General features: G+C 39.3%; 1 protein-coding gene across 2 annotated transcripts; it reads right to left on the bottom strand.

The window, feature by feature from the left end:
- Positions 1 to 476: 476 nt before the first annotated feature.
- OTULIN (OTU deubiquitinase with linear linkage specificity) lies at positions 477 to 13,691 on the bottom strand. 2 transcript variants are annotated; one of them, XM_054284913.1, is made up of 8 exons: positions 13,561 to 13,691; positions 11,748 to 12,077; positions 9,229 to 9,302; positions 8,307 to 8,401; positions 7,024 to 7,167; positions 4,626 to 4,751; positions 3,329 to 3,598; positions 477 to 2,083 (listed from the first exon to the last, which is right to left on the bottom strand). In XM_054284913.1, the coding sequence occupies exons 1-8, from the start codon at positions 13,689 to 13,691 to the stop codon at positions 1,889 to 1,891; spliced, it is 1,365 nt and encodes a 454-aa protein (XP_054140888.1). In that variant the 3' UTR covers positions 477 to 1,888. The 2 variants fall into 2 exon arrangements, with proteins under 2 accessions (XP_054140888.1, XP_054140889.1); XM_054284914.1 differs by having other exon boundaries at positions 11,748 to 12,073; positions 13,561 to 13,605.
- Positions 13,692 to 23,943: the final 10,252 nt, after the last annotated feature.

Genomic DNA, 23,943 nt, shown 5'->3' with positions numbered 1-23,943 from the left:
GTCCCACCTTTCCAGTTCAAGATAGAAGACAATTATGTGAATTGTTTCCAGCCCTAATAATGGCTACAAATTCAGGCCCTAAAAAGCCTCTGCTTTTGAGGTTTTTGTTATGCACTCATAACCACTACTCTACACGTGTGACAATATCTTTTCAAAGAGGTGTTAAATCTCAAGAACATATATCACAATTCAAAAATTTCAGCTAATTAACTCATAACTACAACTTTTCTGTCAGAGTTATGAGTTGCAAAAGTTAATTTATTTTTCCTCCTCTTCAGCTTTTCTTGGATAACATCAATTCAGGGAATTACTTGGTTTTGCTGCCTGTGTGCAAGCAGCCAATAATTACTTCTTTTACACAGGTTACTATACTGCACACCTTTCATGAACAAACTAACTTCAATGTGGATTACAAAAATTGAAACATTAAAAATTTAAAGTATAGGCCATAAAACAAGAAACAAAATGCTGCCAGATGAATTTAAGTTTTTTATTCCCTTGTAGCTCCCAGAAATTTTCAGTAACAAACAAATGGATTTAGAAGGCAACGAAAACATGACATATATAACAGAGTACATGATAGGCCTCATTAATGTGTTTAAAACACATTCTAGAACTTTTCTTAGAACAGAACTTTTAGAAAACATTTTCATTGTGTATATTACCTTCCACAATAATAGTTAACAAATTAATTTCAATTAGAGCAGAAGAACTTTGCACGCCACTTTCTCCAAAATATTCAAATGAGAAGTTTTTATAACCTTACCCCATTTACAAATGAAGGCATTCTAAGTGACCTGCGTATGACCAGCATTTTGGTTAAATCAGCTTTCACTCTCTTGTTCCAAAAGTCATCTGTAGGACATACTTCTACTTGAACCTAAAAGCTGAATGCTTCATTATTTAATTATTTTTAAAGATTTGTCAGCACTCCCAGCATCTGATACATTCTGTATTCTTTCAGTTTTAAAGCAAAATGAATAACTAAGCAGAAACAGAACCTCTAATATCTCCACTCTTGGGAGGAATAAGCTGCACCAAAAGTTTATTTCCATCTACTGAACTCCCTGGACAAATTAAAATCCTCATATTCTCTAGAGCAGCTGCCTGAGAGGATTAACGCTACAGGAACAATAACACGAACAGACATGGAAGTGAACAGGCATGTGGCTCCCTTCTATCACCTGTCATAACTGAAGTGGGAATTCTGTGTACTCTTTGACTTTGTGACCGACTATCAAACAACTTTTATACTCCCTTATCACATCTGCCACGTTCCTCTCCATGGGTTGAAAGGGGAAGAGCATTTTCCGTGTAACGGACACCTAAATAAGAGACACTTATGTAGGAAAAAACAACCCAAAGCATTAGAAAACTAAAGTAACATCTCTCTTATAGCATAAACCATGGCAAGCATTAAATTCCAACTGCAAAAGAATTGTATTACTTCCCGAGACCCAATTTTGTATAAATGGCTTCTAAGCACTATTACAAAGATCTGCCAAGACACTGCCACCTTACTTTCCCAGAAATTTCAATTGTCATTATTTTGGGGAGCAAAAAGTTAGCTCATGTCTTACCACAGAGCCTCACTGAAAGAAATAAAATGGATAAATCTATAATTCTGGCAATTCTATTCAGAGTAAATCCTTCAAAAAAAAGGACTGCAGAAGCCTCCATTTCTTTTTGATGGAAAAGAAAGCCATGCTTGCCAAACCTTTACTATTTAAGATAGTACCTATTTGATACTTTATTTCAGATGTCAACTTCCAAAACACAGATTTCAAGTTGTTGATTTAATCACATGGATTTTGTCCTTGTCCTGTTTCAAAGTAGCATGGGAAACCTCCAGAAGCAGCACAAGTTTGTCTGCCAAACAATCACCTGCTCACAGCATCGTCTCTTGGCACATTCTGACTGGAACATTATAGTGTCTGTCATCTTCAGTTATGAGAGTCACCACAGGCCAGTCCTCCTCCGGGTCATTGGGGTAAAGTGTGATGAACTCATCAGTGCTGTGCTTATAGAGGCGGTACACTTGGATGGTGTACTGCAGGGCATAAGCAAGGAGAAACATCTCCACCTACATTGGAAAAAAAAAATATTGGTGTAAAATTCAACATGCCTCCTACAAGATTTTCCTCATAAAAATAATAAACTAATACCTATCAAATGTAATTTTTCAAAGACAAAAATTATGAAGTGAGAAGTCCTACACATTCATTCTCTCATTCATTCTCTCATCTCCATCATCCCCCTCTATGACACCATGCATTTAACAACAAAGTCCTCAAATCCACAATGGCACAGTAGTAAAATAACCCTAAAGAAAAACAGCTTTACACAGAGTGCCCTATTGCTGCAAGCACGTAGGAAAGACATGCTTTTGCATCAGTGTTCATCCTGTTAAGTCACTTAAAACCAGACAAGAGCGGGTTTCAGACAATGATCCTTTCACTCTTACAGGGTACTTTGAACTTGCCAGCCAAATAAAAGTAAATGGAAAGCCCTTACAAACCCATTGACAGGAGAAGAAATTCAGACAAAGAAGCTGTGAAAAGCTTCTACTTCATCTACTACAGTGACAAGCGTATCCTGTTCTACATAACCATTTACAAAGAATCTTACTGAAATAAACAAATAGTCAGCACAAAAAACTGGCAACATAACTTCTTGACATAAACTGAACAGCAAAAAAGTCACCAATGAATCACCTATTTTCATAGAAACAGTAAACTGTCTTATCTATACTGCAGTTGTCAGATTTTTAAGATAAGAAACAAAACCAAAACATAATACTTCCATGTTTCTAGTATCTACAACTAAGTTGTGAACTTCATTGCAGTGTCCCACTTGTAATGAATTCAATGGGATTTTTTTAATGGATGTTTCCAAAATCTTTCAGCTTATTCAACTCCTATTTTTTGTAATATGTATACCATTTATGCCCTGTATAAAACAGTAACTTCCATTAGCTTATCAGAATTCACCTGTGTATGTGCTATACATGGTCTTCATAATTTGAGTATTAGCTTTTATTGTGGTATTTTTTAAAAAGCAAACAACTAAAGAGATCTATACAAGTGTTCTATTAATAGCAAACCCTGTTTCCAAAGAATGCTACCTGCCAGCCACCAGACAAAACGTGGTGTTTCAAAGGAGGGCCTTTACAGACTCTCATGATAAGCAAGCAGTTCTAACATATTCTTCCCAACAAAAGGCCAGATGCTTCAGTCAGCCCAACAAAAGCTGAGACATTTCTTAAACCGCTTCAAACTGAAAACTCCAAAACAGGAAAATAACACTTTAAAGAACAACCTCTCCTTACTTGTTCAAGGCCTCCGCTGTGACCAATATGATTCAAGTGATTCTGCATTAACTGACAAGGGTTGCTGGATGTATCCCGTGCAAACAGGAGCCAGGAGAAGACAGGCACTCTCTTTCCACTTTTATCAGCATTGTATAATTCAATGGCAGTGTTAAGCATCAAAAATTTCAGTGCTTCATAAAGACTGTACTCCTCCTCTTCATTCTTAAACAATTTATCACAAGCTTCTTGTTTCTCAAGAGGACCCTTTATTTCACTTATATTCTTCCACTAAAAAAAAACCAACAAACAAACCATTATACACAACACAAACCAACAGCCATCACCCTGCCAGAGCTGCAAAAAGGCACCTGTGAGTTTTCAGATGCTCAGACAGGCACTCAGAATTTAACTTATGAAGGGCTTTGTGCCTTTTGAAAAACAATCAAGAATATTTCCACAACTGTACCCCAATCAAAGTCAGGCTGACTTAGTCTGATTTTGCTTAATTGATCCATAAGCAAAGCAAAAGGAAGGGATGCTAAAAATTGCTGCAAGGTAGCAGAAGAAATATTGTTGTGTGACAATACACATTAAGGTAACAAATAACCTTTTTGTTTCCTGTGCCCTAAAGCCTACATATTTAATATTCTTTACATTTCTGTTACTCAAAATGCATATTTCATTCCAACCCTCAAACTGCTGAATGCAGTATTCCAAATACTCTTAAAAGCCTTCATAAAGAGAATTTGCACTCACAGTAAGACAGGAACAACTGAAGAGTGTTTTAATAGGTTCCAGAGTTCCAAGAGGGAGAAAGCATGGAGCTAGGTAATATAGTATGAACATTTAAGGGACAATCATGTTCCTATGACCTGAAATAAATGCATAAAAAAGGAACAAAAACTACTCCTTTGAAATTACTTCAGTGTTGTTGTGTTTTTCTTTCCTTAATCACGTCCAGATAGCAAAAGATTTTTCTGCAGTTTACATCATTCCTTCAAATAAATACAAGAAATAATAGAGGCAGAAAGCTACTCTGTTCTATGAACTTTTTCATTGAAATCTGTCTAATTAATAGTTTTCTGCAGAGCTGCTAGCAAATTAATTCCAGCATCAGGCTACTGCAAGTAGTAAAAGACCAGATGCCTCTCACATATCTGAACAGACATTCTTCACTTGACTTTTTTGCAGTACACATACAGAAAAGGGACTTTCACTAGTGAAAGCATCCTTATGTTAAATTCTCCACATTCAAAAATCTTTTTCACTTTACTTATCTGCAAGTGACCGAAGAATATACAAATACTTTTCCAACCTTTTGCCTTAGAAGTATTAAATACTCTTTTATTTCATCCCTTATTTCTCCCATCCTCTTGCCAGGTTTCTGTCTGAGCTGCCACTGCTTGATCCAGTCATACTTGCTCAGCAAATTTTCAGGAAGCTGGAAGTTGAGAGAAGAAAAGGCAGCTTAAGCTAAAAGTCTGGAAAGGAAATGCCACCAACCTGCATATTTTATTTTTATTAACAGTTTTCACCTTAAAAACAATACCTCAAATATCCTTCTGAACAGATATCATAGTAAGATCACCACAACCAAGCACAAGTGGCTATTTATAATATTTGCTGGGTAACAGTAAGAATACTGTGGTCTATTACTATTTCCAGATCTAACACATAAACATTGAAAAAATTACCCACCAAGTTACTCATGCTTTCTCTTTTGTTTGATTTTTTGTTTTGTTTTGAGGTTTTTGCTTTTTTAAAATTAAAACACTCCTCCAACAGCAGATAGATGACAGTGACTTTGACAGTGTTCCTGAACTAACAGAAGAGAAAATTACATTCATCAGATCATCCTGAAGTCTTGGCAGACCACAAAGTACTTTGTCCAGAACACACCAAAAAAAATCTGTTTCCTTTTCAAGGAGCATGATCCAAACACTCTGGTTCAGGTTTTTTATTAAAGAAGAAAACAGCTTGGGAATGTGCTGATGCATCAGATGATGTTTTAGCCTCAGAACTGCCTCTTTTACTGCTCAAGTGCTACACCTGTTCAGTTCAGAGCTTTTACACCTCCCTTGAAGGACACTCTGACAGTTGCACGTCCAGTTTTGTACCTTCATCTATTAACCCATTTTACTGCTAAAACTCTAAGAGCAACTTGGGTCTTACAATGGAGTAAATACTTGGCTAGAGTAGCACTTATACCATCAGTCACCACCGGCCCATTTTCACTTTATTAGGACTCCAAACTAGTAATGTGTTCTCCTCAGTGGCATCCAAGTTATGTGTTCAGAGAGGCACAGATCTTCTCCCACCCCAGCCTGGCATCCTGTGCACATAGAGCTAAACAATCCAAAATTATATGCCAGTAACTTCTACAACTACAAATGTGCATGTAATCACCATTTTAAATTAAAAACAAGAAAAAAAACAAAAAAACCCCTGTTATATTTGTACTGCCAGCTGTCAGTATACACATTTCTCTTATGTGCCTTCTGCTTTGATGCATAACAATTTATCATTTCAGTTTGTTTTGTAGGTATACACCCTTTTTAAAAAAATGCTAATTATCATATGACATTTTCCTCTATGAATCAGTAGCAAAGAAAAAGATGAACATCATTAAAAACTTCAAAGTACATAATTTTTAAAAAGTTTGCTCTTTAAAGGATCATTGGGAAACTATATTCTTTAGTCTGATAACATGGAAATGGTTGAGAGCTGAAAGAATGTGTTTTTTACAAAAAGGAAACCATTTTGCAACGTACTTGCTGTAAAAACACCTCACAGAACTATTTTCATCAGTAATTACAAAATAATGACAAAATGTTTACTTAAAAATTAGAGTGGCCAGAATGAGAACTTTTCAGTGGTCCTCTAAAGTGATGCAACAAGGTAGTAAGGGCAGTGTGATTCTACTTGGACTGCTACCCTACACACAGGGTCTGCATCAGAAATTCACCCTTTCCATTCCCAGCAGCACCCTGACAACTGGAACCTTGCTCTTCTCAAGTGGCTCACTTCTCAAAAGGCAGCTTCTCACATGTTTTTTCCATATGCACTAGTATCTTCAAAAAGACTTTGTTGACACAAGAAAATTTCTGGAACATTCTTCTTCTGCTTGTAGGGGAATACCTTGCCCTTCTCATACATCAGTGCTCCACAAAAACTGTTCCTCGTGTCAGGTTGCAATTGCTCTTATGCTTATTTTAAACAACATTTAAGACACAGGTACTTACACACATTCTGCAAAGTCTACAGCATCCAATTTGCTATTCCACTTTCTAGAGAAACCATATATGGCACACAAGACTAGATATTATAATTTTGAAAAGCTGGGGGTTTTGCAAATGTTAGAATAAATTGTTTGTATTTTTTTGTTATTGCAAGCTGTCTTGTGGAAAATCTCTTTCTGCCACATTATAGGCAGTAAGAAGAAATTAAGAGAGGAAGATTAAGACAGACATGTGACAGTGACATTCCAGTAAGCACTACAGTATTATTTTTATCCATTATAAACTGGAAACCAAGGGCACCTGGACACAATTCCAAATTGAAAGAATCACTGTGCACAAAAAATGATCTTGAACCTTACAACTTCTCAGTTCAGGGGATATTGACAAGTGAGCATATACATTATATAACAGAGAAATGAGATCATAATAAGTTAGACCCAATATTAGTCTATTGTCAGATCAGCTGACACATACCATAGTAAAATCCTCACTCTGCAGCCACCTTGGTAACTGGGTAGCTTGGCTTAATGCCTGGAAAAGAGTTGCTCTGAAAGCACAATAGTTATCACCTCGTATTCTCCTTATAGATGCAAACTTCTGGGCAACTGCTTCATATCCCTAGAAAAACACAAAATCCAAAGAACATGAAATCATTCATAAAACATTTTAAGGTCACACACTGTTAACATATGAGGTATTGGAATATTAACATCCAAATACTAATGCTATTTAAAAAAAAAAAAAGCTTGACGCACTACCCCTTTTGGAAGTTCAAATGTTTTTATGTCACAAATTATACTCCGGAAAAAAATTTAGTTCTGCTGCAAAACAACAAGAAACTGAAGAAATCTAATAGATAACTGTTTGAGGTATTTGCTTTATGACATAAACATCATTGAAATATGGGCAGCTAACTCACCTGGATTTCCAAAAAATATCCATCCTACACGCACAAGACTACACATGATGCTTAAAAGAAATTTGAGCACTATTTGGTGCTACTTACCCAAACATGGCACATGTAGTTTGTTTCTGCCTCAGGGCAAGTTTGTGTTTACACTGAAACATCCTGACACTTGCCTCAGCACATTTGTTCCCTCCCTGCGGTTCCCACACTCAGTGGTAGCAGAAGCCTCGATGTTGAAATGCAGCTTCTGCAGCTGAGCTGCCCTGGCAAGGGCCCATGTCCTGTGTGTCCATATGTCTCACAGCAATCTCTCCAGGGAGGCATGGGGAGTTTTTCACTTTTGTAAGGTATCTTTATGTTTACTCATACATAGCACTAAATTTCTCAAGCAACAAAACAACTTTATTTTCTACCATTCTAGGTCAAGATTATTATTAAAAAATTAGTTCAAAAACTGGTAAAAATCTCAGGAAAAATTTTTAAAAACCCATCCAATTCACCACTTTCCGTTACCTGCCTTCCACTCAAAAATTTGGTAATCTGCTGTGCACTTCAACAGTCCACAAAATCAGCAATTTGTGTCCATAAACAAAACATAAAACTTCAACTGAAAACAATAACAAAGGACAGTATTCATCAAAACCCTAAATTATCAGCAAGTAGCTTTGCTAAAAACACATTTGCAATGAGCACCAATAAAAGCATCTGCCAGTTGTAAACCACTCATAAGACCTCACAATGTAAAACACTGCTACTGTATTTCCTGTCTTACAAGACTGACTGCAGAGGAAATCACATAGCAGACAAAAACCAAGAACCTAATAAAATTCAACAAAAACAGAACTGCTACCTTTCTCATCCTTTTTGCTGCTGGTGTATTTCCTCTCCATTCCTTCCTGCAATACTCCATGATGTCCATTTCAGGTGAAACACTTAATTTATATTCTGTCAAAACAGAACATACAACATGTTACATGCAACGGAACATTATAAAACAGAAGAAGGTAGAAAGCACATCAAATTTCTAAATACACTATCACTTTAAATTAACTTCAGTGCCAAATGAAACTGGCAGCACAACCTGTAGCTACTAAGTAATTACTGCTGTGGGAGGGGATAAAATCAGCTTGTTCTGAAAATTACACGTGAAGTTATGTTGTAGTTCAACAAGACAAGGAACGCTCTGCTCCTCTCTTCTGCAAAAATTAATTGGCCAAGAGGAGAAATTACTCAAGTACTCTTCATTTTCTTAGCAAGCAGAGAAATATTGACAAGTTTCTCTTCTTTGTACAGCAGCTGGACTATAAGGGAGAAAGACAAGAGATCTTTCTCAGTAAGTCAGTAAACAATACCAGAAAGAAGAGATACAGTTTTGCCTTGGAATCCCAGCAGCCTTCATCCCAAAAGCAGGTAGTACTGAGGGTATCAAGGCAGGCCAGCAACAGATGCTGCTATGATGACTATGACTGAGTAATTTTCAAGCACAACACTCATAACAGAGACTATGTGACTGCTTTCCAAAGAATTCACATTCACTCATAAAGTAACTACAGAAACAAAGGGAACGATATATTAAGAGCAATTAATTTTCCAGAGAATTGGTCTTTTTTTTTAATCAAACTGTACAATGTACTCAGCCATAAGTAACAGCTATTGAACACAGACATCTGTGCATAGAAGTCCCTGGAGGAAAGGGTATTAGGACACCACACATCAGTGCTACAGTGAGTTGCAATACTGTATCTGAAACTTCACACAAAGTTTGATTGTACCTGATGAGTTTGTTTCACTAAGTAGTATCTTCTCTCTCTCTATTTCCTCTTCATCACGGTACATGTCCTCCTCACTGCAATAAAAATCAACACATACCTCAAGTATCAGCACAAATCCTCCTCTCTTTTTCAACCTCTTCCCCTTTTTACAACTCAGGAAAGTATTTAAGTCTTTCTACCTTTTTTTCAACTCAATTTGCTTTCCATCATACCCATTTTCATAGAACCAACATTAGCTCTCAAAAATAGAGAAAAGTTTTGAAAACCCTCTCAACAGCTCCCTTCCAGTATCAGTCACCAGGCTGGTAATAAATCATTGCCTGAATTTCTCTTCTGTGGTTGAATGAGTACTACAGTTCCTTCTACAGTATTTCTACATTTTAGAGTTTAAATCTGCAAAATAAAGAAGCCAACATGTCTATCTGCTGCACATATGAATAATGCAGCTAAGGAAACACTGCCTAAGAGGGCTTTGTATCTACACACCACTGGGACTGACCAACCTGCCTCGTGCTGAGCAGAACACATGACAGAACACAATGAAAAGTGACCAACTACCTGCATTTAGTTTACTTGTTACTAAGTCTAAGGAGAATTTCCACCATGATCCAAACTGCAGCTTACAGGCTAGCTGAAATCCAGAGAAACATTTCTTCCTCAAATAATGCAGGCTTTCTGGCCAAGGTACACTGTCAAGAACCTGCACCTGAGCATACATACAACATTCTGAAGTCAAGTTATGAGCATGAGAGGGGAAATGATGCCCTGCAAGAATAGTGCACAGACCAGCATCTGTAGCTTGGATGGGAACATTACTGCTGAAAATGAAGGTGCATGCAATGTTCAAGAAACTGACTGCAAATTTCACATTCCACTCCTGAGAGGCATTTGTCATATAATTACATCTAGCAAGTAAACTTCTAAAAAATAATCACAGCTTCACAATTAAAATACTTTAAAAAAAAATGTGTTACCAGCCATATTAGTATCATTTAGGCATAGCACGAAAAGAGGTTTACATTAGAAGTCTGTTTTTCAAAGAAAGTACATAAACAGAAAAAGGCTGCAAGGTTATTGCTTACTGCCCACTACTATCACTAGCCTCTAATCTACTCCTCAACAACACCCCAAATCTCAGCCTGCCTCCAAAAGATTGAGAAGAAATCAAGGCACATCTTACATCACTAAGAGAGGACAAGCAATTAGGAAGACTGTGAGAAAGAGTTTAATGTAGCCAGATGTTAACTGGATTACTTTCATTAAACTTGAAAGGACAGACCACTAAATGATGGCTCTGTATTTCTTTTTCTTTATGTCCAAACCAGCTTACTCAAACCATCTGTGTATATCTCCCTGGAGAACAAAAAATCTTTAGTATTAAAAGCAATGTAGGTTAATACCAGGAAACTCATCTACTGGGCTGTCATATAAAACTTGTTTAGTTTTTACTCAAGTGATCAAGTAGCTGCAAGAAATCTCATTTTTAACAACACTAAATAATCATTAATGAAAAGAGAAACAGTAGATATAGTAGGCATCAAACACAGTACTATCTGGTGAGAAGAAACATAATAGAAATATTTGTTTCAAGTCCATATTCATGTCACACTATGATGCTGGACAAAGCCCAATTTCTCAGCAGAGTTTGAAGTCCATTAGGGTTTGTGAAGACTTGAAAGAATACTTAATAACCTTGAAAACATTATTAAAAAAACCACACAGCCTGGTATGTGACAGCAGCAAACTCTAGCTTCTCTTCTGTATAAGCCAAGTATCTAAAATATAAAGCACAACCTCCCCCTCTGAGCATGAAGAAACCTGCTGCTACAAGGGATCCCATGGGGAGGGAAATTGTGTCAGGACAGGGAAATTGCTCTTTTGCCATACAGCCTTGAATAAATTCAGCACAAGATGCAGAAAGAAGTGCTTAACTGACCAAGGCAGTGAGATTACTCAAGAAAGAGGAAGTTTGGTGTAAAGGAAGCAGTGTCATGTCCCTTCTGCAGATATTATGAAACCACCTTCTTTCTGGGAGCTGACAAAAGAGAGGCAGCCACAGACTGAGAACATGAGAGATGAACATCCAGAGTAAACAAGGTACTGCATTTCAAGAGAGTTGTTTTGAAACCCAGGTAGGCAAGAGGTGCAATCCATCTGCACAGGCACCCTCATTCCAGAGATGAAAGTGTGTCATAACACTGTTGTAGCATAGCAATTGTTGAGTAAATCTGTGGGAACTAAAGCCTTTCCCCATGAATGTTCAGATAAATATTTGAAAAATATAGTGAAAATAAAGTAAGAAAGGAAAAGAATGATTAAATGAAAACATGCATGCACAAAAGAAAAAAAATAGTGCAAGAAGTTTCATGCAAATATTTAAATTATTGAACTAGTTAATGGGATTTTCCTGAACCAAAGATATCAAGGAAAAAAAAATCATAAATTTACCTTCATAAACTGAAAATATCCTCCCTTTCTATAGGAAAACTGTTAATATATTTTTAAAAATCCATCCTTACCTCTCCTCAGATGACTCCACTGCTGAACGATTACCAGACCCAGGCAGATAAAGCTCACAGTTTCTGGATGCATCCTGATCCATCACAAGAGATTTAATCATATCTGTCTTCTCAGGTCTCCCAGTACTTCTGTATACACAGTCTTGTCTTATTTCTGACATAGTTTGCTCTGTCTGGTCTGCAGGTGCATTTGCTGAGCCAAGTTCCTCAGAAGCAAGACCAATTTCATTTTTATGCTTCATCAGCTGTGTGGGAACACACTCTATTTTCTCTTCTGCACCTGCAGAAAGGCCAGTTGGTTCTGTCACCCACCCTTGAAGATTATCCTGGCTTTGAAGAATGAAAAAATCAATGAAGTTTCTCTCCCAGAACGAAAGCATATGTTTCAGGAAAACTACAATATTTCAAGAGTTACATTATATTTTGAGAATTCAGAGGATACATAAATTATTCAAAACCAGGAATAAAATCCAGAACAGATTGGTAAAATAAGACAGCACCCAAGCTAATGTCTAACTCACTCTCATGACCATCATTCCTTACGAAGGCTAAGCTGTACCAGTTCCTCAGACACAACCTGCACAGTGTCCTGATTAAACACCTGCTATCCTTGGGGTGCATTATCACCTAAAACCCCAAGGATTAACAGAAATTTTAAAGAAAGAAGTTTCAGTCCTGCAAGAAAACAGTTTTTACAAACTCATGTGGTGCTCTGTGAAACATCCACTCCACCAGGATCACTGCTAAGTACAAAAATTTCCAATATTTGCGTCTTCCAATATGATCAAAGTATCAAGACAGGATGTCTACAATCCATTCTATCAAGCTCCCCAAAAGTTTAGGATGTGCCCATATAGTAAATTTTCAGGGATATTTATCTTAAGTTGACACATAATCCTGCCCAAAAGTTATGGGTTGCTTGGCAGTTGTCACATTATTGTTCTAGACAATTAGTGGCTACCCTCGCTGGTCACCTCAGAGCTCACAAACTCAATATCCACTCTATAAACCTTAAAACTGCACAACACATTTCTATGTCTATGTTAAAGGCTCCCACCTTTAAATTCCTTTGCTTACTAGCACTGCAGTCCCTTGGCACCTGAGCCCTGACACGTACCAAGCTGTCCCACAGCACAGAGCTCAGCACCAGAGCTCACAGAAGCACAGAGGGGGCTGAAAGGGACTTGAAAGGTCACTGGGTCCCAAGTCCCCTGCTGTGGGCACGGACACCTTGCACTGCACCGGGCTGCTCAGAGCCCCATCCAGCCTGGCCTGAACACTTCCCAGGATGGGAATTCACAACTTCTCCGGCAACCTTGTTCCAGCGCCTCACCCCTCCCACAGTACAGAATTTCTTCCTAATATCTAATCCAAACCTACTCTTTTTCAGCTGGAATCCTTCCCCCTTATCCTGTCACTACCTGCCCTTGTAAAAAGCTCCTCCTCATTTTTCTTGGAGGGTCCCTCCAGGTACTGGAAGGATACAATTAGATCACTCCAAACCCTCCTTTTTTCCAGTCTGAACAGCCCCAGCTGTCTCAGCATCTCCTCCATCCCCCCTAACCAACTTTGCGGCCCTCCTGGGGACTCGTTCCTGCAGTTCCCCGTCCTTCCCGTGCCGGCACCCCAGAGCTGGGTGCAGCACTGCAGCGGGGGTCCCACCAGAGCTGAGCAGAGGGGCAGAATCCCCTCCCCAGTCACCGCTGCCCGCGCTGCTTTGGAAGCACAGTCGCACTCCAGGTACCGATTTCTCCCGTCCCCGCTCCCTCGGCGCAGGGCACGGCCACCCGTGCGCAGCCCGGGGAGGCCTCACCTTTCCGCCGCGCTCCGTCCCGCCCGGCACCGCCAAGCCGGCACGTCCCGCCGAGCCCCGGCGGCCGCCGCCGTGCCCGGGCCGAGGGGAGGGCGCGGGGCTCGGCCCGGCCGCCGCCGCTCGCCGCTCATGCCGGCGGGGCTCCGGGCACGGCGGGCAGCGGCAGTGCCGAACCCAGCCCCAGCACTGCCCGGGTGCCCGCCCGGCTCCTGTCGGCCCCGCAGCCGCTCCCGCCCCGCCGGAACCGGCACCGGCCTTGCCCCGCCCCCCGGAAGGGGCGGCACCGCCGGGCCCTCAGCCCTCAGCCACCGCCCGGGGAATGGAAACGGGGAAAGTGATCCGGCACCCCCCGGACCAAGGTGGAACGTAACAATAAGTTCTCGTTAACAGGCGAGAAGGTGGAAATAAGAGTTGTTTTCCTGCTGCCAGACGGCCCGTGTAAAAGGAAGTGCTCTAAGAATGCAAAGCGTCTGTGTGTGTGTGTGTGTGTGCGCGTTTGTATTTGCATTTCTGTTTGTGTGTTTGCGTGTGTGTGTGTTCGTGTGATTATGTGTTTGCGTGTGTGTGTTTGCGTGTGTTTGCAGCTCCTCTGGAGCTTGCCAGAAGCTGGAAGTCTCTCTTCTGGGCGCAAAGAGATGCATCACCACGTTCTCATGATACACCCTTACGAAACTCCCGGCAGAAGAGAAGCGCGCACGGAGAGTAGATGAGAAGCCTTTAAAATTACATGCTGCTGAAACATACCCATTATTAAAAAAAAACCAAACACCACCACCACAACAACAACAACAACAAAAAAAACCCCAGTCATAACAAACAGAAACCAAAACAACAAAACCCAAATAAACAAAATACAACAACAAAACAAGAAACGCCCCCAAAACTCAGAATAGTATAATCTGTACCATGATAGGAAAACCCACTGCAGTTTAGGCATTTGAGGGGGTCTTCACATTGAAATTGGGCCTGGAAATTTGTCCTCTTTCTGCAATTTCTGTCATAAGAATGTGTTTTCTCTGAGTATGACAAGTGATACTGAGACTGGAGGCAAATAACTACTACAAATATACAATCTGAACAGCCCCAACCGTTCAGACTATTTTAACTTCAGCAAAGTTAAAATAGTTTTAACATGTATTTAGAGTATCAAACATTATTGGGAGAACATTTTAAAGGTTGAGGTCAGGTAGTAGAACCTCTAAAAGGTTAAAATGGCAATGATGAGTAATTTGAAGCATAATGAAACTTAATATAAAACTGATAGATATTTTTGTAAACAAACCTTTTCTGTTTCTTTTATCCTTGAGACGTGTGGAAGTATCATGAATGTTTGAAGAAAAAGAAAAAAAATCCATTACTTTAGGTCTCTTAATCACTGCTCTTTTCATGGATCAACTTCATGTTGGATTGCTCTTGACAATGACATCTCCTTTGAAAAATCTCTTTGTTTGAACAGCTGTTTGTCTGACAGGTTTGTCTTAATATGCATTCTTGTTTCCCACTGGCCATTCCAGAATTACTCACTATCAAACAGCTAGTCCACTTGTTTTCTGAGTTCCCATCATTTAAATAATTCAGATTTAGTAGCATTTAAGAGCCATTACAGTTGCCACTTTTTAAAAATTATGTTCTTTGTTTGTTTGTTATTTACCCACCTTTGCTGTTCTCTCCGCAGCTTTAGGGCAGAGATGTTTTGGCTGATCATTCCCACTGGAAGTTCCCTGTATCTTTTACTAAGTGTAAGGTACAACCACTAAGCTAACTAACAAAGTCCATGAAAATACACAGCAAAGACATTCAGTGCAATACAGGAGATCATATTTTGTAAGTCTGAAATATTTCTGTACTTGGTACTGGTGATGGGCACTAGCAGGTCAGATTTTGATAAAAAAAGAACCCATCAAACACCATGAGAAAATATATTTTTTTCCTTATTTAATGTATCTTAGTGCTTACCAGAAGTTATCTTCTTTGCTAAGTTAATTACATAGCATGACTTTAAAAGTGCTCCACATTTTTCAGGATTATGATTAGAAACCTTTGGGTGATCTGTTCTTGTGGCTATAGGGAAAAATAGATGGGGAAAACCCACCAGTAAGAGTCAAATGGGCAATACAATATCCACCATATACTTGTGTAATTACACATTACCCATGATGTTTTCTTTCCTTTAGCATCCCTGAATTTGTTAGAGGTTTTGGGCATGTATTCCTAAGAACATACATCTCCTCCCTGGTACATAAAGACAGGTATATAGAGATGCTGCTTTCCACTTTTACAGTTTCTAATTTTATTTGTCCCTAGAGTGAGCTCTAAATTGGCATGCTGCTGTCCATCAAGCAGAAGTGTGTTTCCAGCACCCTATGTTCCTTTTCTAAATGACTGAGGAAAATATGTAGGTTGTGGCTTTGGTGCAGTGAGTGGGGGTTTTTCAGTCCCTCAAACAGAAAATGGAGACTGTGTGAGTCATATCAGTATAAACTATACATCACTGCTAAAAATTATGGCTGTTTGCAAGTTTAAAACCTGTCATTATTTTTTCACATGCACCAGTCTAAAAAATTAAAGTTACAAGCCTTCACAAAAAGAAAAAACAAAGGCACATTTAAAAACCTGCTTCACTTCTTTTTAACAAGCTCAGTTTTTCCATTAAAAAAAGCATTCTTAAATTGGAAAATTGCCTATGAATTTGATAAAAATATTTATTAAAAGATGTTACAGTATGATGTAACTATTTTTATTGTTATTAAACTAAGAGTACCTCATGTGCTCTAATGGGAAAATAATTACAGAAAGGTTTTTTTAGAGTGCTGTCAGTAAACCAACATTCTCAGAAATTATGTCAGAGTAATATTTATTATGCCAGCAGTTGTGTCCTGACTGTTGCCCAGACCACAGACAACCTTAGTCGTTCAATCAATTAACTAAACCTAAAGCTAAATACATTTTGTGTATTTTACACCTTTTTTTCCTTTTCAGTTTCTGCAGTAAAAAAAAATAAAAGAGAAGATATATACTCTGCAGAAGGCAAACAGTGACACTACATGGCTACATGCAAAATTCTAGCAGGCTTTTTGAGACAGAAACTTAGGAAACGTACAAATATGGGTTGGCTCATCTTCTCTACCCAAAGTATGAAGCATGTATTTCCTTTATTGATTGATTGAATATTCATTTTTTTTAAGTTTAAAGAGAAAATTTAAAATTAGAGCTACTGTTCCATTTTTTACATTAAGTCTGCGAAAGTTGCTTGCATTTTTATGGTCATGAATCTACTCTAATCTAATCCAGTACCAAAGAAGAGGAAAGATGAACTGTAAGAAGCAAGCCCACCATGTGGCCTGACTGGAGAAGAGATGAAGGTGAAGTCAAGTGGTGACTTGTCACATTTTGCCCAGGGACTCTGACGTGTCTGCATCCATCACATCTGCCAGGTTGTGTGATAAAAGCTCATCTGCACTCTTACCAAGGAGCACAGAGACCATTCTCATCAGTTGTACAGGTGGAAAGCCTGGCAGAAAATCTAATGGGAGGTGTCTTTTGCAGTCAGATGTGCTTTGTGAGGTAGTGTGCCATGAAGGTCAAGACATCAAGAGACGCAACATTAAGTTGGGTTCTGAACTAATGAAACATGCCAAAGAACATCTCAGAGTACACCAGCACCATGGTAAAATTGTATTAAAATCATATCAAAAATCAGGAAGCTAAGGATTTTTTTATTACAATGCTTAAATTCATTTGTCCATGTCACTGTTTTTTAAAAGAGAATAGAACTGGTATTTTGCTCTAATAAGTCAACAGATCAGCCTCATGGTCTTTTTCAGTTCATTAATCAACTGGACTCAATCCACTCATTTGGAACAGATCCGTCTCAGCTGATGTTCATAAGTGTACCTAATGAACAAGTCTTTGGGGTTGCTTAAATGTGGCTGCCCTTGGAACAAGGAATGTGTTTCTGCCTGCTGTGCAGCTTCTCCCCAGCTGACCAGCTCCTCAGACTCCCACTTGTTGATGTAGCTTCTGTCAGCTGCCTTAGGACCCTGTTCCCTGACAAGAAGCAGATCTCCGTTTCCAGTTTGACCTTGCACCAGCCTTCCTTAAGAGGCAAGACCAGGCTACTGAAGCTCTCACCCATTACCCCTCTGCCAGCTGTGGCTCTTGAATTGGTTTTGGGGATGGTATAAGCCACTGCCTTCTCAGTGCAGCTGGCAACATCCCCTGGCTTCCACCACGAAGGAGACCTTCAGCCTCAGCCACAGCATAAACTCTTTACCATGCTACTGTTCTTAAACCTTCTGGATACATACAGAAAATTTTCAGCTTGAAAAAAAGTATCAATAGGAAAGCTGAAATGGTCCATAAGATATATTGAACTAGAATAGAGCAGAGAGATCCCTAAAGCAGAGATCCTTTGGAGGGCTGTAGCACTAGGATTTAGTCTGGGCAGCAGCTTACTACCTTAAAAAAAAAAAACAATTAAAATTAAAGTATATATAGCTCACATTACTGAGTATGGAAAGGTGCAAAACAATACTGGAAACGCTATGGCCTTACCCAATTCTGATCCACTTAGTGGCTGCATCTGAAGCATAATGGCCTGCTTGATTTTGGAGATTTTGTGATGGGAAAAGTTCTTAAGTCTCTCTCTCAGAAGGGGGAGTCTATCTAAGAAGTCTTCTGGAAACACAGCACAATGGAAGACAAGACATAATATTAATGCTTTCCTTTTCTAAAGCTCTTCATCCTGTACTGAGGAAGAGGGTAAATTAATCTTACTGTTGTCTTTAGGGGAAACTTTCCTCCAATTCTGTGATCAAACTGCCAAAGGAACAAGAATAAGGGCAAAGTTAGCCCAGGAAATACCTTCAGATCCTTTACATGAAGTATATTGTTGTGCTTCAGGGGATCCACATGATGTCTGAACAAAGAATTTATTTACAGACACAACTTACTGTGGGCAGTGAAACTAATTTGACATTTTCTGCAGGCCTTGTCATTCACCACATTAAACCAAAATGTTCCACAATTCTGTCTCAAACATTAATGCCTCTTCTGCTTTTTTTTTTTTTACCGTTTCAGATTTCTGGGATTATCATTTTAATCTAGAAGATAATGAGCATATACATTTACCTAGCAAATAGTTACTGTACCCTGTCCCATCTCTCACTTCAGGTTTAGAAGTTGCTGCAAACTTTTATGGGTAGAAGAGAGGCAGCTACCCTGCCCAAATAATAAGGAAACATTCCGTATGAGACAGGCTTAATTTAAAAGCTGGTGGGTTATTGGAATGAGCCACATCAAACAAAAGAAATTACGTCAAAATAATAAAAACTAATTAAAATTTTAAAAGTATTATGGTTCCACAGTACTTTTCCAGGAGATCTTTACTTTGGGTGGTTGTACATCGTGTGAATAAATGTGTGACTATTTCTTAAGACAAAATCCTCATTGCTAAAGACAATTTAGACATTGTCTAAAGACAAAATCCACATGCAGCTGATATTTCTAGAACCTTCTGAGACAAATGTCCAAAGCCTGTTCAGATAGGATAATTTTATGAAAGGAAGAAGCTTCAGGATGTTTCTGCAATTTTTTTACTGTCATCATCTGCAAACGTTTGGAGCTGCCAGACTCAGATGCTCTTATCTGATCCTCTGTTCCCAGGTCTTAACCACCTGCTTCTTGCTGAACACCAGCTCTCAACAAGGTCAGTCTGGTCACAGGGCTATCCTCACCTCACATCTACAGTGTTCAGCACTGACAAATTGCTCTGGAACAAGGCTTGCAGGGTCTTGTAGAAAGACTTGGAAAGCTTTTGATCTCTCCGCTTCCTGAGAGGCTTTTCCAGTTAAAAGATTTTTATTAGTTTCTTAAATCTTCCGGGTAAGAAGTGTACTTGTAACTTGAGAATGATTCACCAGACTGAGCCTGAACAGTGTGGCGGTCCAGGAGCCTGCAGTATTTGAAATGTAGGGAGTGCAAAGACGTAAAAAACACTGGTAATTCCATAACAGTGGAGCAAATCCTTTCCATCCGTTGTCATGGTACATTATTTATGCCTAGCATGAGTGGCACAGTAATAGTGGGCTTCTGTTTGTCTTTGCCTTCAGGAAAACTAGTCATCTGTGGTCATTCTCTATTCTGGCAATAAGTAACTAACCTGTTGTTGTTTTTTGCATTATTCTTCTGATGTTTATTGGTTTGGGGTTCTTTTTTTGTGGTTTTGGAGATGCTTTTGTGTTTGTGTGTTTGCTTTTGATGCTTTTGATGTGTTTGCTTTTCCCTCTGGATTTTTCTTCTTCTTCTTTGTCTCTCTGAATTTTCAGGTATTTCTTTTTTGAATACCAGTGTCAGATAATTTTTCTATCCTAGGCTTATCTTTATTGGAATCAATCAATCATAAAAACCCAGGTCCAAACCTAATCTGTGATCTCCTTGCTCAGATCATAGAATAAGCTAAACCACATTTATCACCCTGATTTGTGCTATCCCATCAAGGACATGCAAATGTGGTTGTCATTAGCGGATCAATTTATCCAGTCCAAGTTTCTGCAGGTATTTACATGGAAGATCCCATGGTAACACAAATCATCTGGAGATACAAAACACACCAAATGCATAAGGTGGCTGCTGCTGTCAGGCTTAAGAACAGCCATAGTGCCTGATGGTTTGTAGCCAAATGTGTGTAGAGAAGTGGCCACAGGCTTTGGGGTATCCCAGACCTAAAATACTGTCAGTTTTTGCTGCTCCCCTACCCATCTTACTGGCTGACAGCACTGCCTGTCAAATCTGTCTTCGGCATCTCAGGCCGACCTTGCACTTAGGGATAGATTTTGCCTTGGAGTGTGGAAATTGCTCATTTACATTTCAGCTAAAATCCAGGACTTTTGAGAATAAACAGATAGATCTTGTTACAGTTGTTGAGTGTAGAGACAGAGGAATGCCAGACAGAAATTGAGTTATTTTATAATTTTCTCCTTACAAAGTGCTCTTGCAAGACTGATGAAAAGCTAAGCCTTGTGCCAATATTTGTAAAACAAAGAGGAATTGATAATCACGCTATGGGAGAAATTAGAAGACTGAAGAAGAACCTTAAAATGAATGAGCAGCATCTGTCCTGTTTGCCCAGGGAAAAGTTACTAATGATCATGTTAAGTTAGTAAAATCAATACATGCTGGCCTTTTAGTCAAACAAGAAAAGGTGTATCAGGATTCACTGACAGGTAGAAGTAGCCAGTCAGCTGAAAAAAGGCGTATGCTTCTAAAAGTTTAGATATAGATAATAACCTAAAATTTTCCCCCTCAGTTTCCTCAAAAACTGTTAAGGAAAAAAAAAATTCAAGGGTCAACTCTATAGTCTTGTCTGAAATTAGAAGTGTAGGAGGAGAAGGGACTCCACTCAAAGGCTGCAGGTTTTAATGCTTGGCAAGAAACTGGGAATTTCTAGTTGCTGGCAGCATTTCAGAGGAAACATTTGCTTTGTTACTAAATTACATGCATCTAGGGCACTAAAATTATCTACAACTATAATTCCTTTTTTTTAACAGCTTCAAAAATATAGCTGTCATGAAGCCACTATCTTAATATCCATGCATTTTTCTATTAATACTTTGCATTTGTGACTCACAAAGGTACAGTCAACATACTGATATTCATTTATGTAATAAACTCTTCATCAAAACCAGTATTTTATGGACCTAATTGTACTGGAATTTTGTTCAGGTTTATGTCTTGCTTTAAAAAGGGCAATATGATAAATAGGCTGGTGGCTTTCCACACAAATTGTGTTCTCTTTTCTTTTTATTTAAATCATATATCTTACTTCCTTCCTCTCTTCTTGCATTCCCAAAGTGCTGGGCTCCTAGCAGCTGTAACTCAAACAGCCCTAATTTGATCCTAAATGTATCATTCTTATTCTGTGCAGTATACTCTGGAGCTCTAGATGAGTTACATTTGCTGGACCGAATGTTACAACTATCTTTCCTGACTAGCACTGCTGAGAATTGCATTTATTAAGCCACTCTTACAGTCTGAAAAAATGTCTTTCATCCCTTTTACAGATATGCCTGTAATAACATTTCTACAGTTTGACCTATCACACCTATTTTTTTCTTCCTGCCTTTGAATAATTCAAAGTGCAGTTCTACATAGAAAAGCCGGACCTCTGCAGCTGCCCAGAACAGAACTAAAATCTTGTGTAGTTTGCATGGGTTCTTGAAAAAAACAAATCAAACATGATCTGGCCACATCTTTTGTCCAGTATTCATGGATGCCTTTTGCTACTAAACTGGGGAAAGCACCCGCTGGCTACTGAACAGTTTTGCTCGTGTTCCCATGACTTTGGTAGAAGTGTGAAGGAATGTCTCTACCTGCAGCTTTCCTGAGTTATGCTCACACCATGTGTTGTGATGTGAAGAAATTCACCTTGTTGAGCTTGCTCAGCCTGTAAGTTTGATTCCCACTTTTCTCCTTACTTAGAAAATGTGTTGAGGTTTGGATGTCTGTCATTGAGGACTCTCAAGCTCCAATGCTCAAAGCTAACCTGCAAAGGCTAATGAGTGGGTGAAATATTTCCCTGAGCAGACCTCTGGGGACCCTGAACACAGAGATGTGGTCAGATTTGATCGGGGTGGGCTTTTCACTGTGAAACAAAAGCATGTGGCTTCACTCATGTCTTGTTCACAACTTCAACAGAAGGTGGCTGAAGTGTTTCTTGGCTGTATCACCCCTGCTACAGCAGCAACAGTAGCACTGAAAATGCCAAACATGGGGACCCAACCAACAAACAAGGGGAAGCCATCAATACAGGAAAGGCACGAAACACCTCTTCTCTTCTGGAGAACCCTCACAGTGGTGAAGTCCTCTGTTTTGAAGGAGCAGGTGAGAGCAGCTTCAATTACAGCAGTCATGGCCTATTCATGTGTCCTGTTACAGGCTGCAGGGAAGAAAAGCTGCAAGTGCACTTTCTGTGTCTATTATCCTGGGAATGTTCACATCTCCAGTCCTAGACTGGCAGTTCAGACTAAAAAGTATCCGTGGACTTGATAGGTCTTCCTCCATGAATTTGCTTACTTCTCCTAGCCATGTCTTTTCCATACCTCCTGTTGCCCTTAGATCATTGCTTGAGCTCCCATTAATTCCTGTCTGAGGTCCAGAATCATTCCAGGATTGATTTTAATATCTTACCTTCTGAGCCGCTTCCTTCAGACCCTTTTGTTCTGTTCTAATCCATGTCCTGCAGAAACACAGGCATGTGTGACAGCACATTAAAGCACCAAAGAGGGAAGACAACGAAAATAGATTTTACTTTAATTTTTCCCTTTTTTTCCCCTTCCAGTAGCATGGATAGAAACTATATGGAGCTGAACAGATGTTTATAAAATTGGTAATTAACGTGTAACATACCACGTAAAATAAGTGTTTTCGAACTTATTTATCCCAAGCCAGCATTGGAACTGGTACACCCTAGAAGGGGAAGACTGCAGCCAGAGAAGGATTCACACTGAAGCATAGAGAGGCAGAGAGAAATCACCAGATTCTGACTTCACAACCCCTCACTCTGCTCATTGCCTCACTGATGGCACTGAGCATGACCTGTGGTGATAACAAGGGAGAAGAGTCTGAAGTTGTGCCTGGAAAAGGGGAGGGGTGTTTTTTCCCTAAGCATTCTAATGTTTGTATTTTTTTTAACGTTTCCCAATACCTAAATCCGTAATTAAATACTAATGCTAATTGCCAATAAATTAAGTTAAACTCCCCTAATCAAGTCTGTTTTGCCCATGACAGTGCATGGGAAGTGATTTCCCTGTCTTTATCATAGCCTAAAACTTTTGTGGTCCTCTTCTTCCTGGTTTTGCCCCCATCCTGCTGCTGTGGGAGTGAGTGAGTACCTGTGTAGGTACTTGGCTGTTGGCTGGCTGGAATCCACCACTGCAGGCAAGTGTGGCAATCAAAGAAGTGCCAGGAGAACAGAGCTTATTGAACTGCCTTTTCTGATGCTTGGAAGCCATCTAAATGATAGCTAAAAAACTCCTTCAAAACTAAATGCTGTATTTGTCTAAAGATGGCAATTCTCAATATTTTTAAGATCACAGAATCACAGAATAGCTTGGGTTGCACAAGTTTAGTTAACTTAGTTGCCTCCCCCTTTCAGTAAAGCCTTGAACTATGGCCAAACACTTCACTAAGAGAGGAAGATGTTTTGGTTAATTGGCCTCCCAAGGCATTTAACCTCAGAATTATGCAAAACTGGGGTATGTCAGAAGATGAAAGCATCTGGGACCCATTCTATTTCTTTCATGCTTCTCATTTTTCCCTCCCAGCAGCACGGTACAGCGCACACAACTTCCAGCAATGTTCCAGCCACCCTCCTCCCTCACTGGC

The sequence above is a fragment of the Melozone crissalis genome, unplaced genomic scaffold, assembly GCF_028551555.1.
Source record: "Melozone crissalis strain CALT ecotype California unplaced genomic scaffold, PUWL_Pcris_2 ptg000042l_1, whole genome shotgun sequence".
Taxonomy (NCBI): domain Eukaryota; kingdom Metazoa; phylum Chordata; class Aves; order Passeriformes; family Passerellidae; genus Melozone; species Melozone crissalis.
The sequence above is the reverse complement of the archived record's forward strand: the minus strand, read 5'-3'. Positions and strand labels throughout refer to the sequence as shown.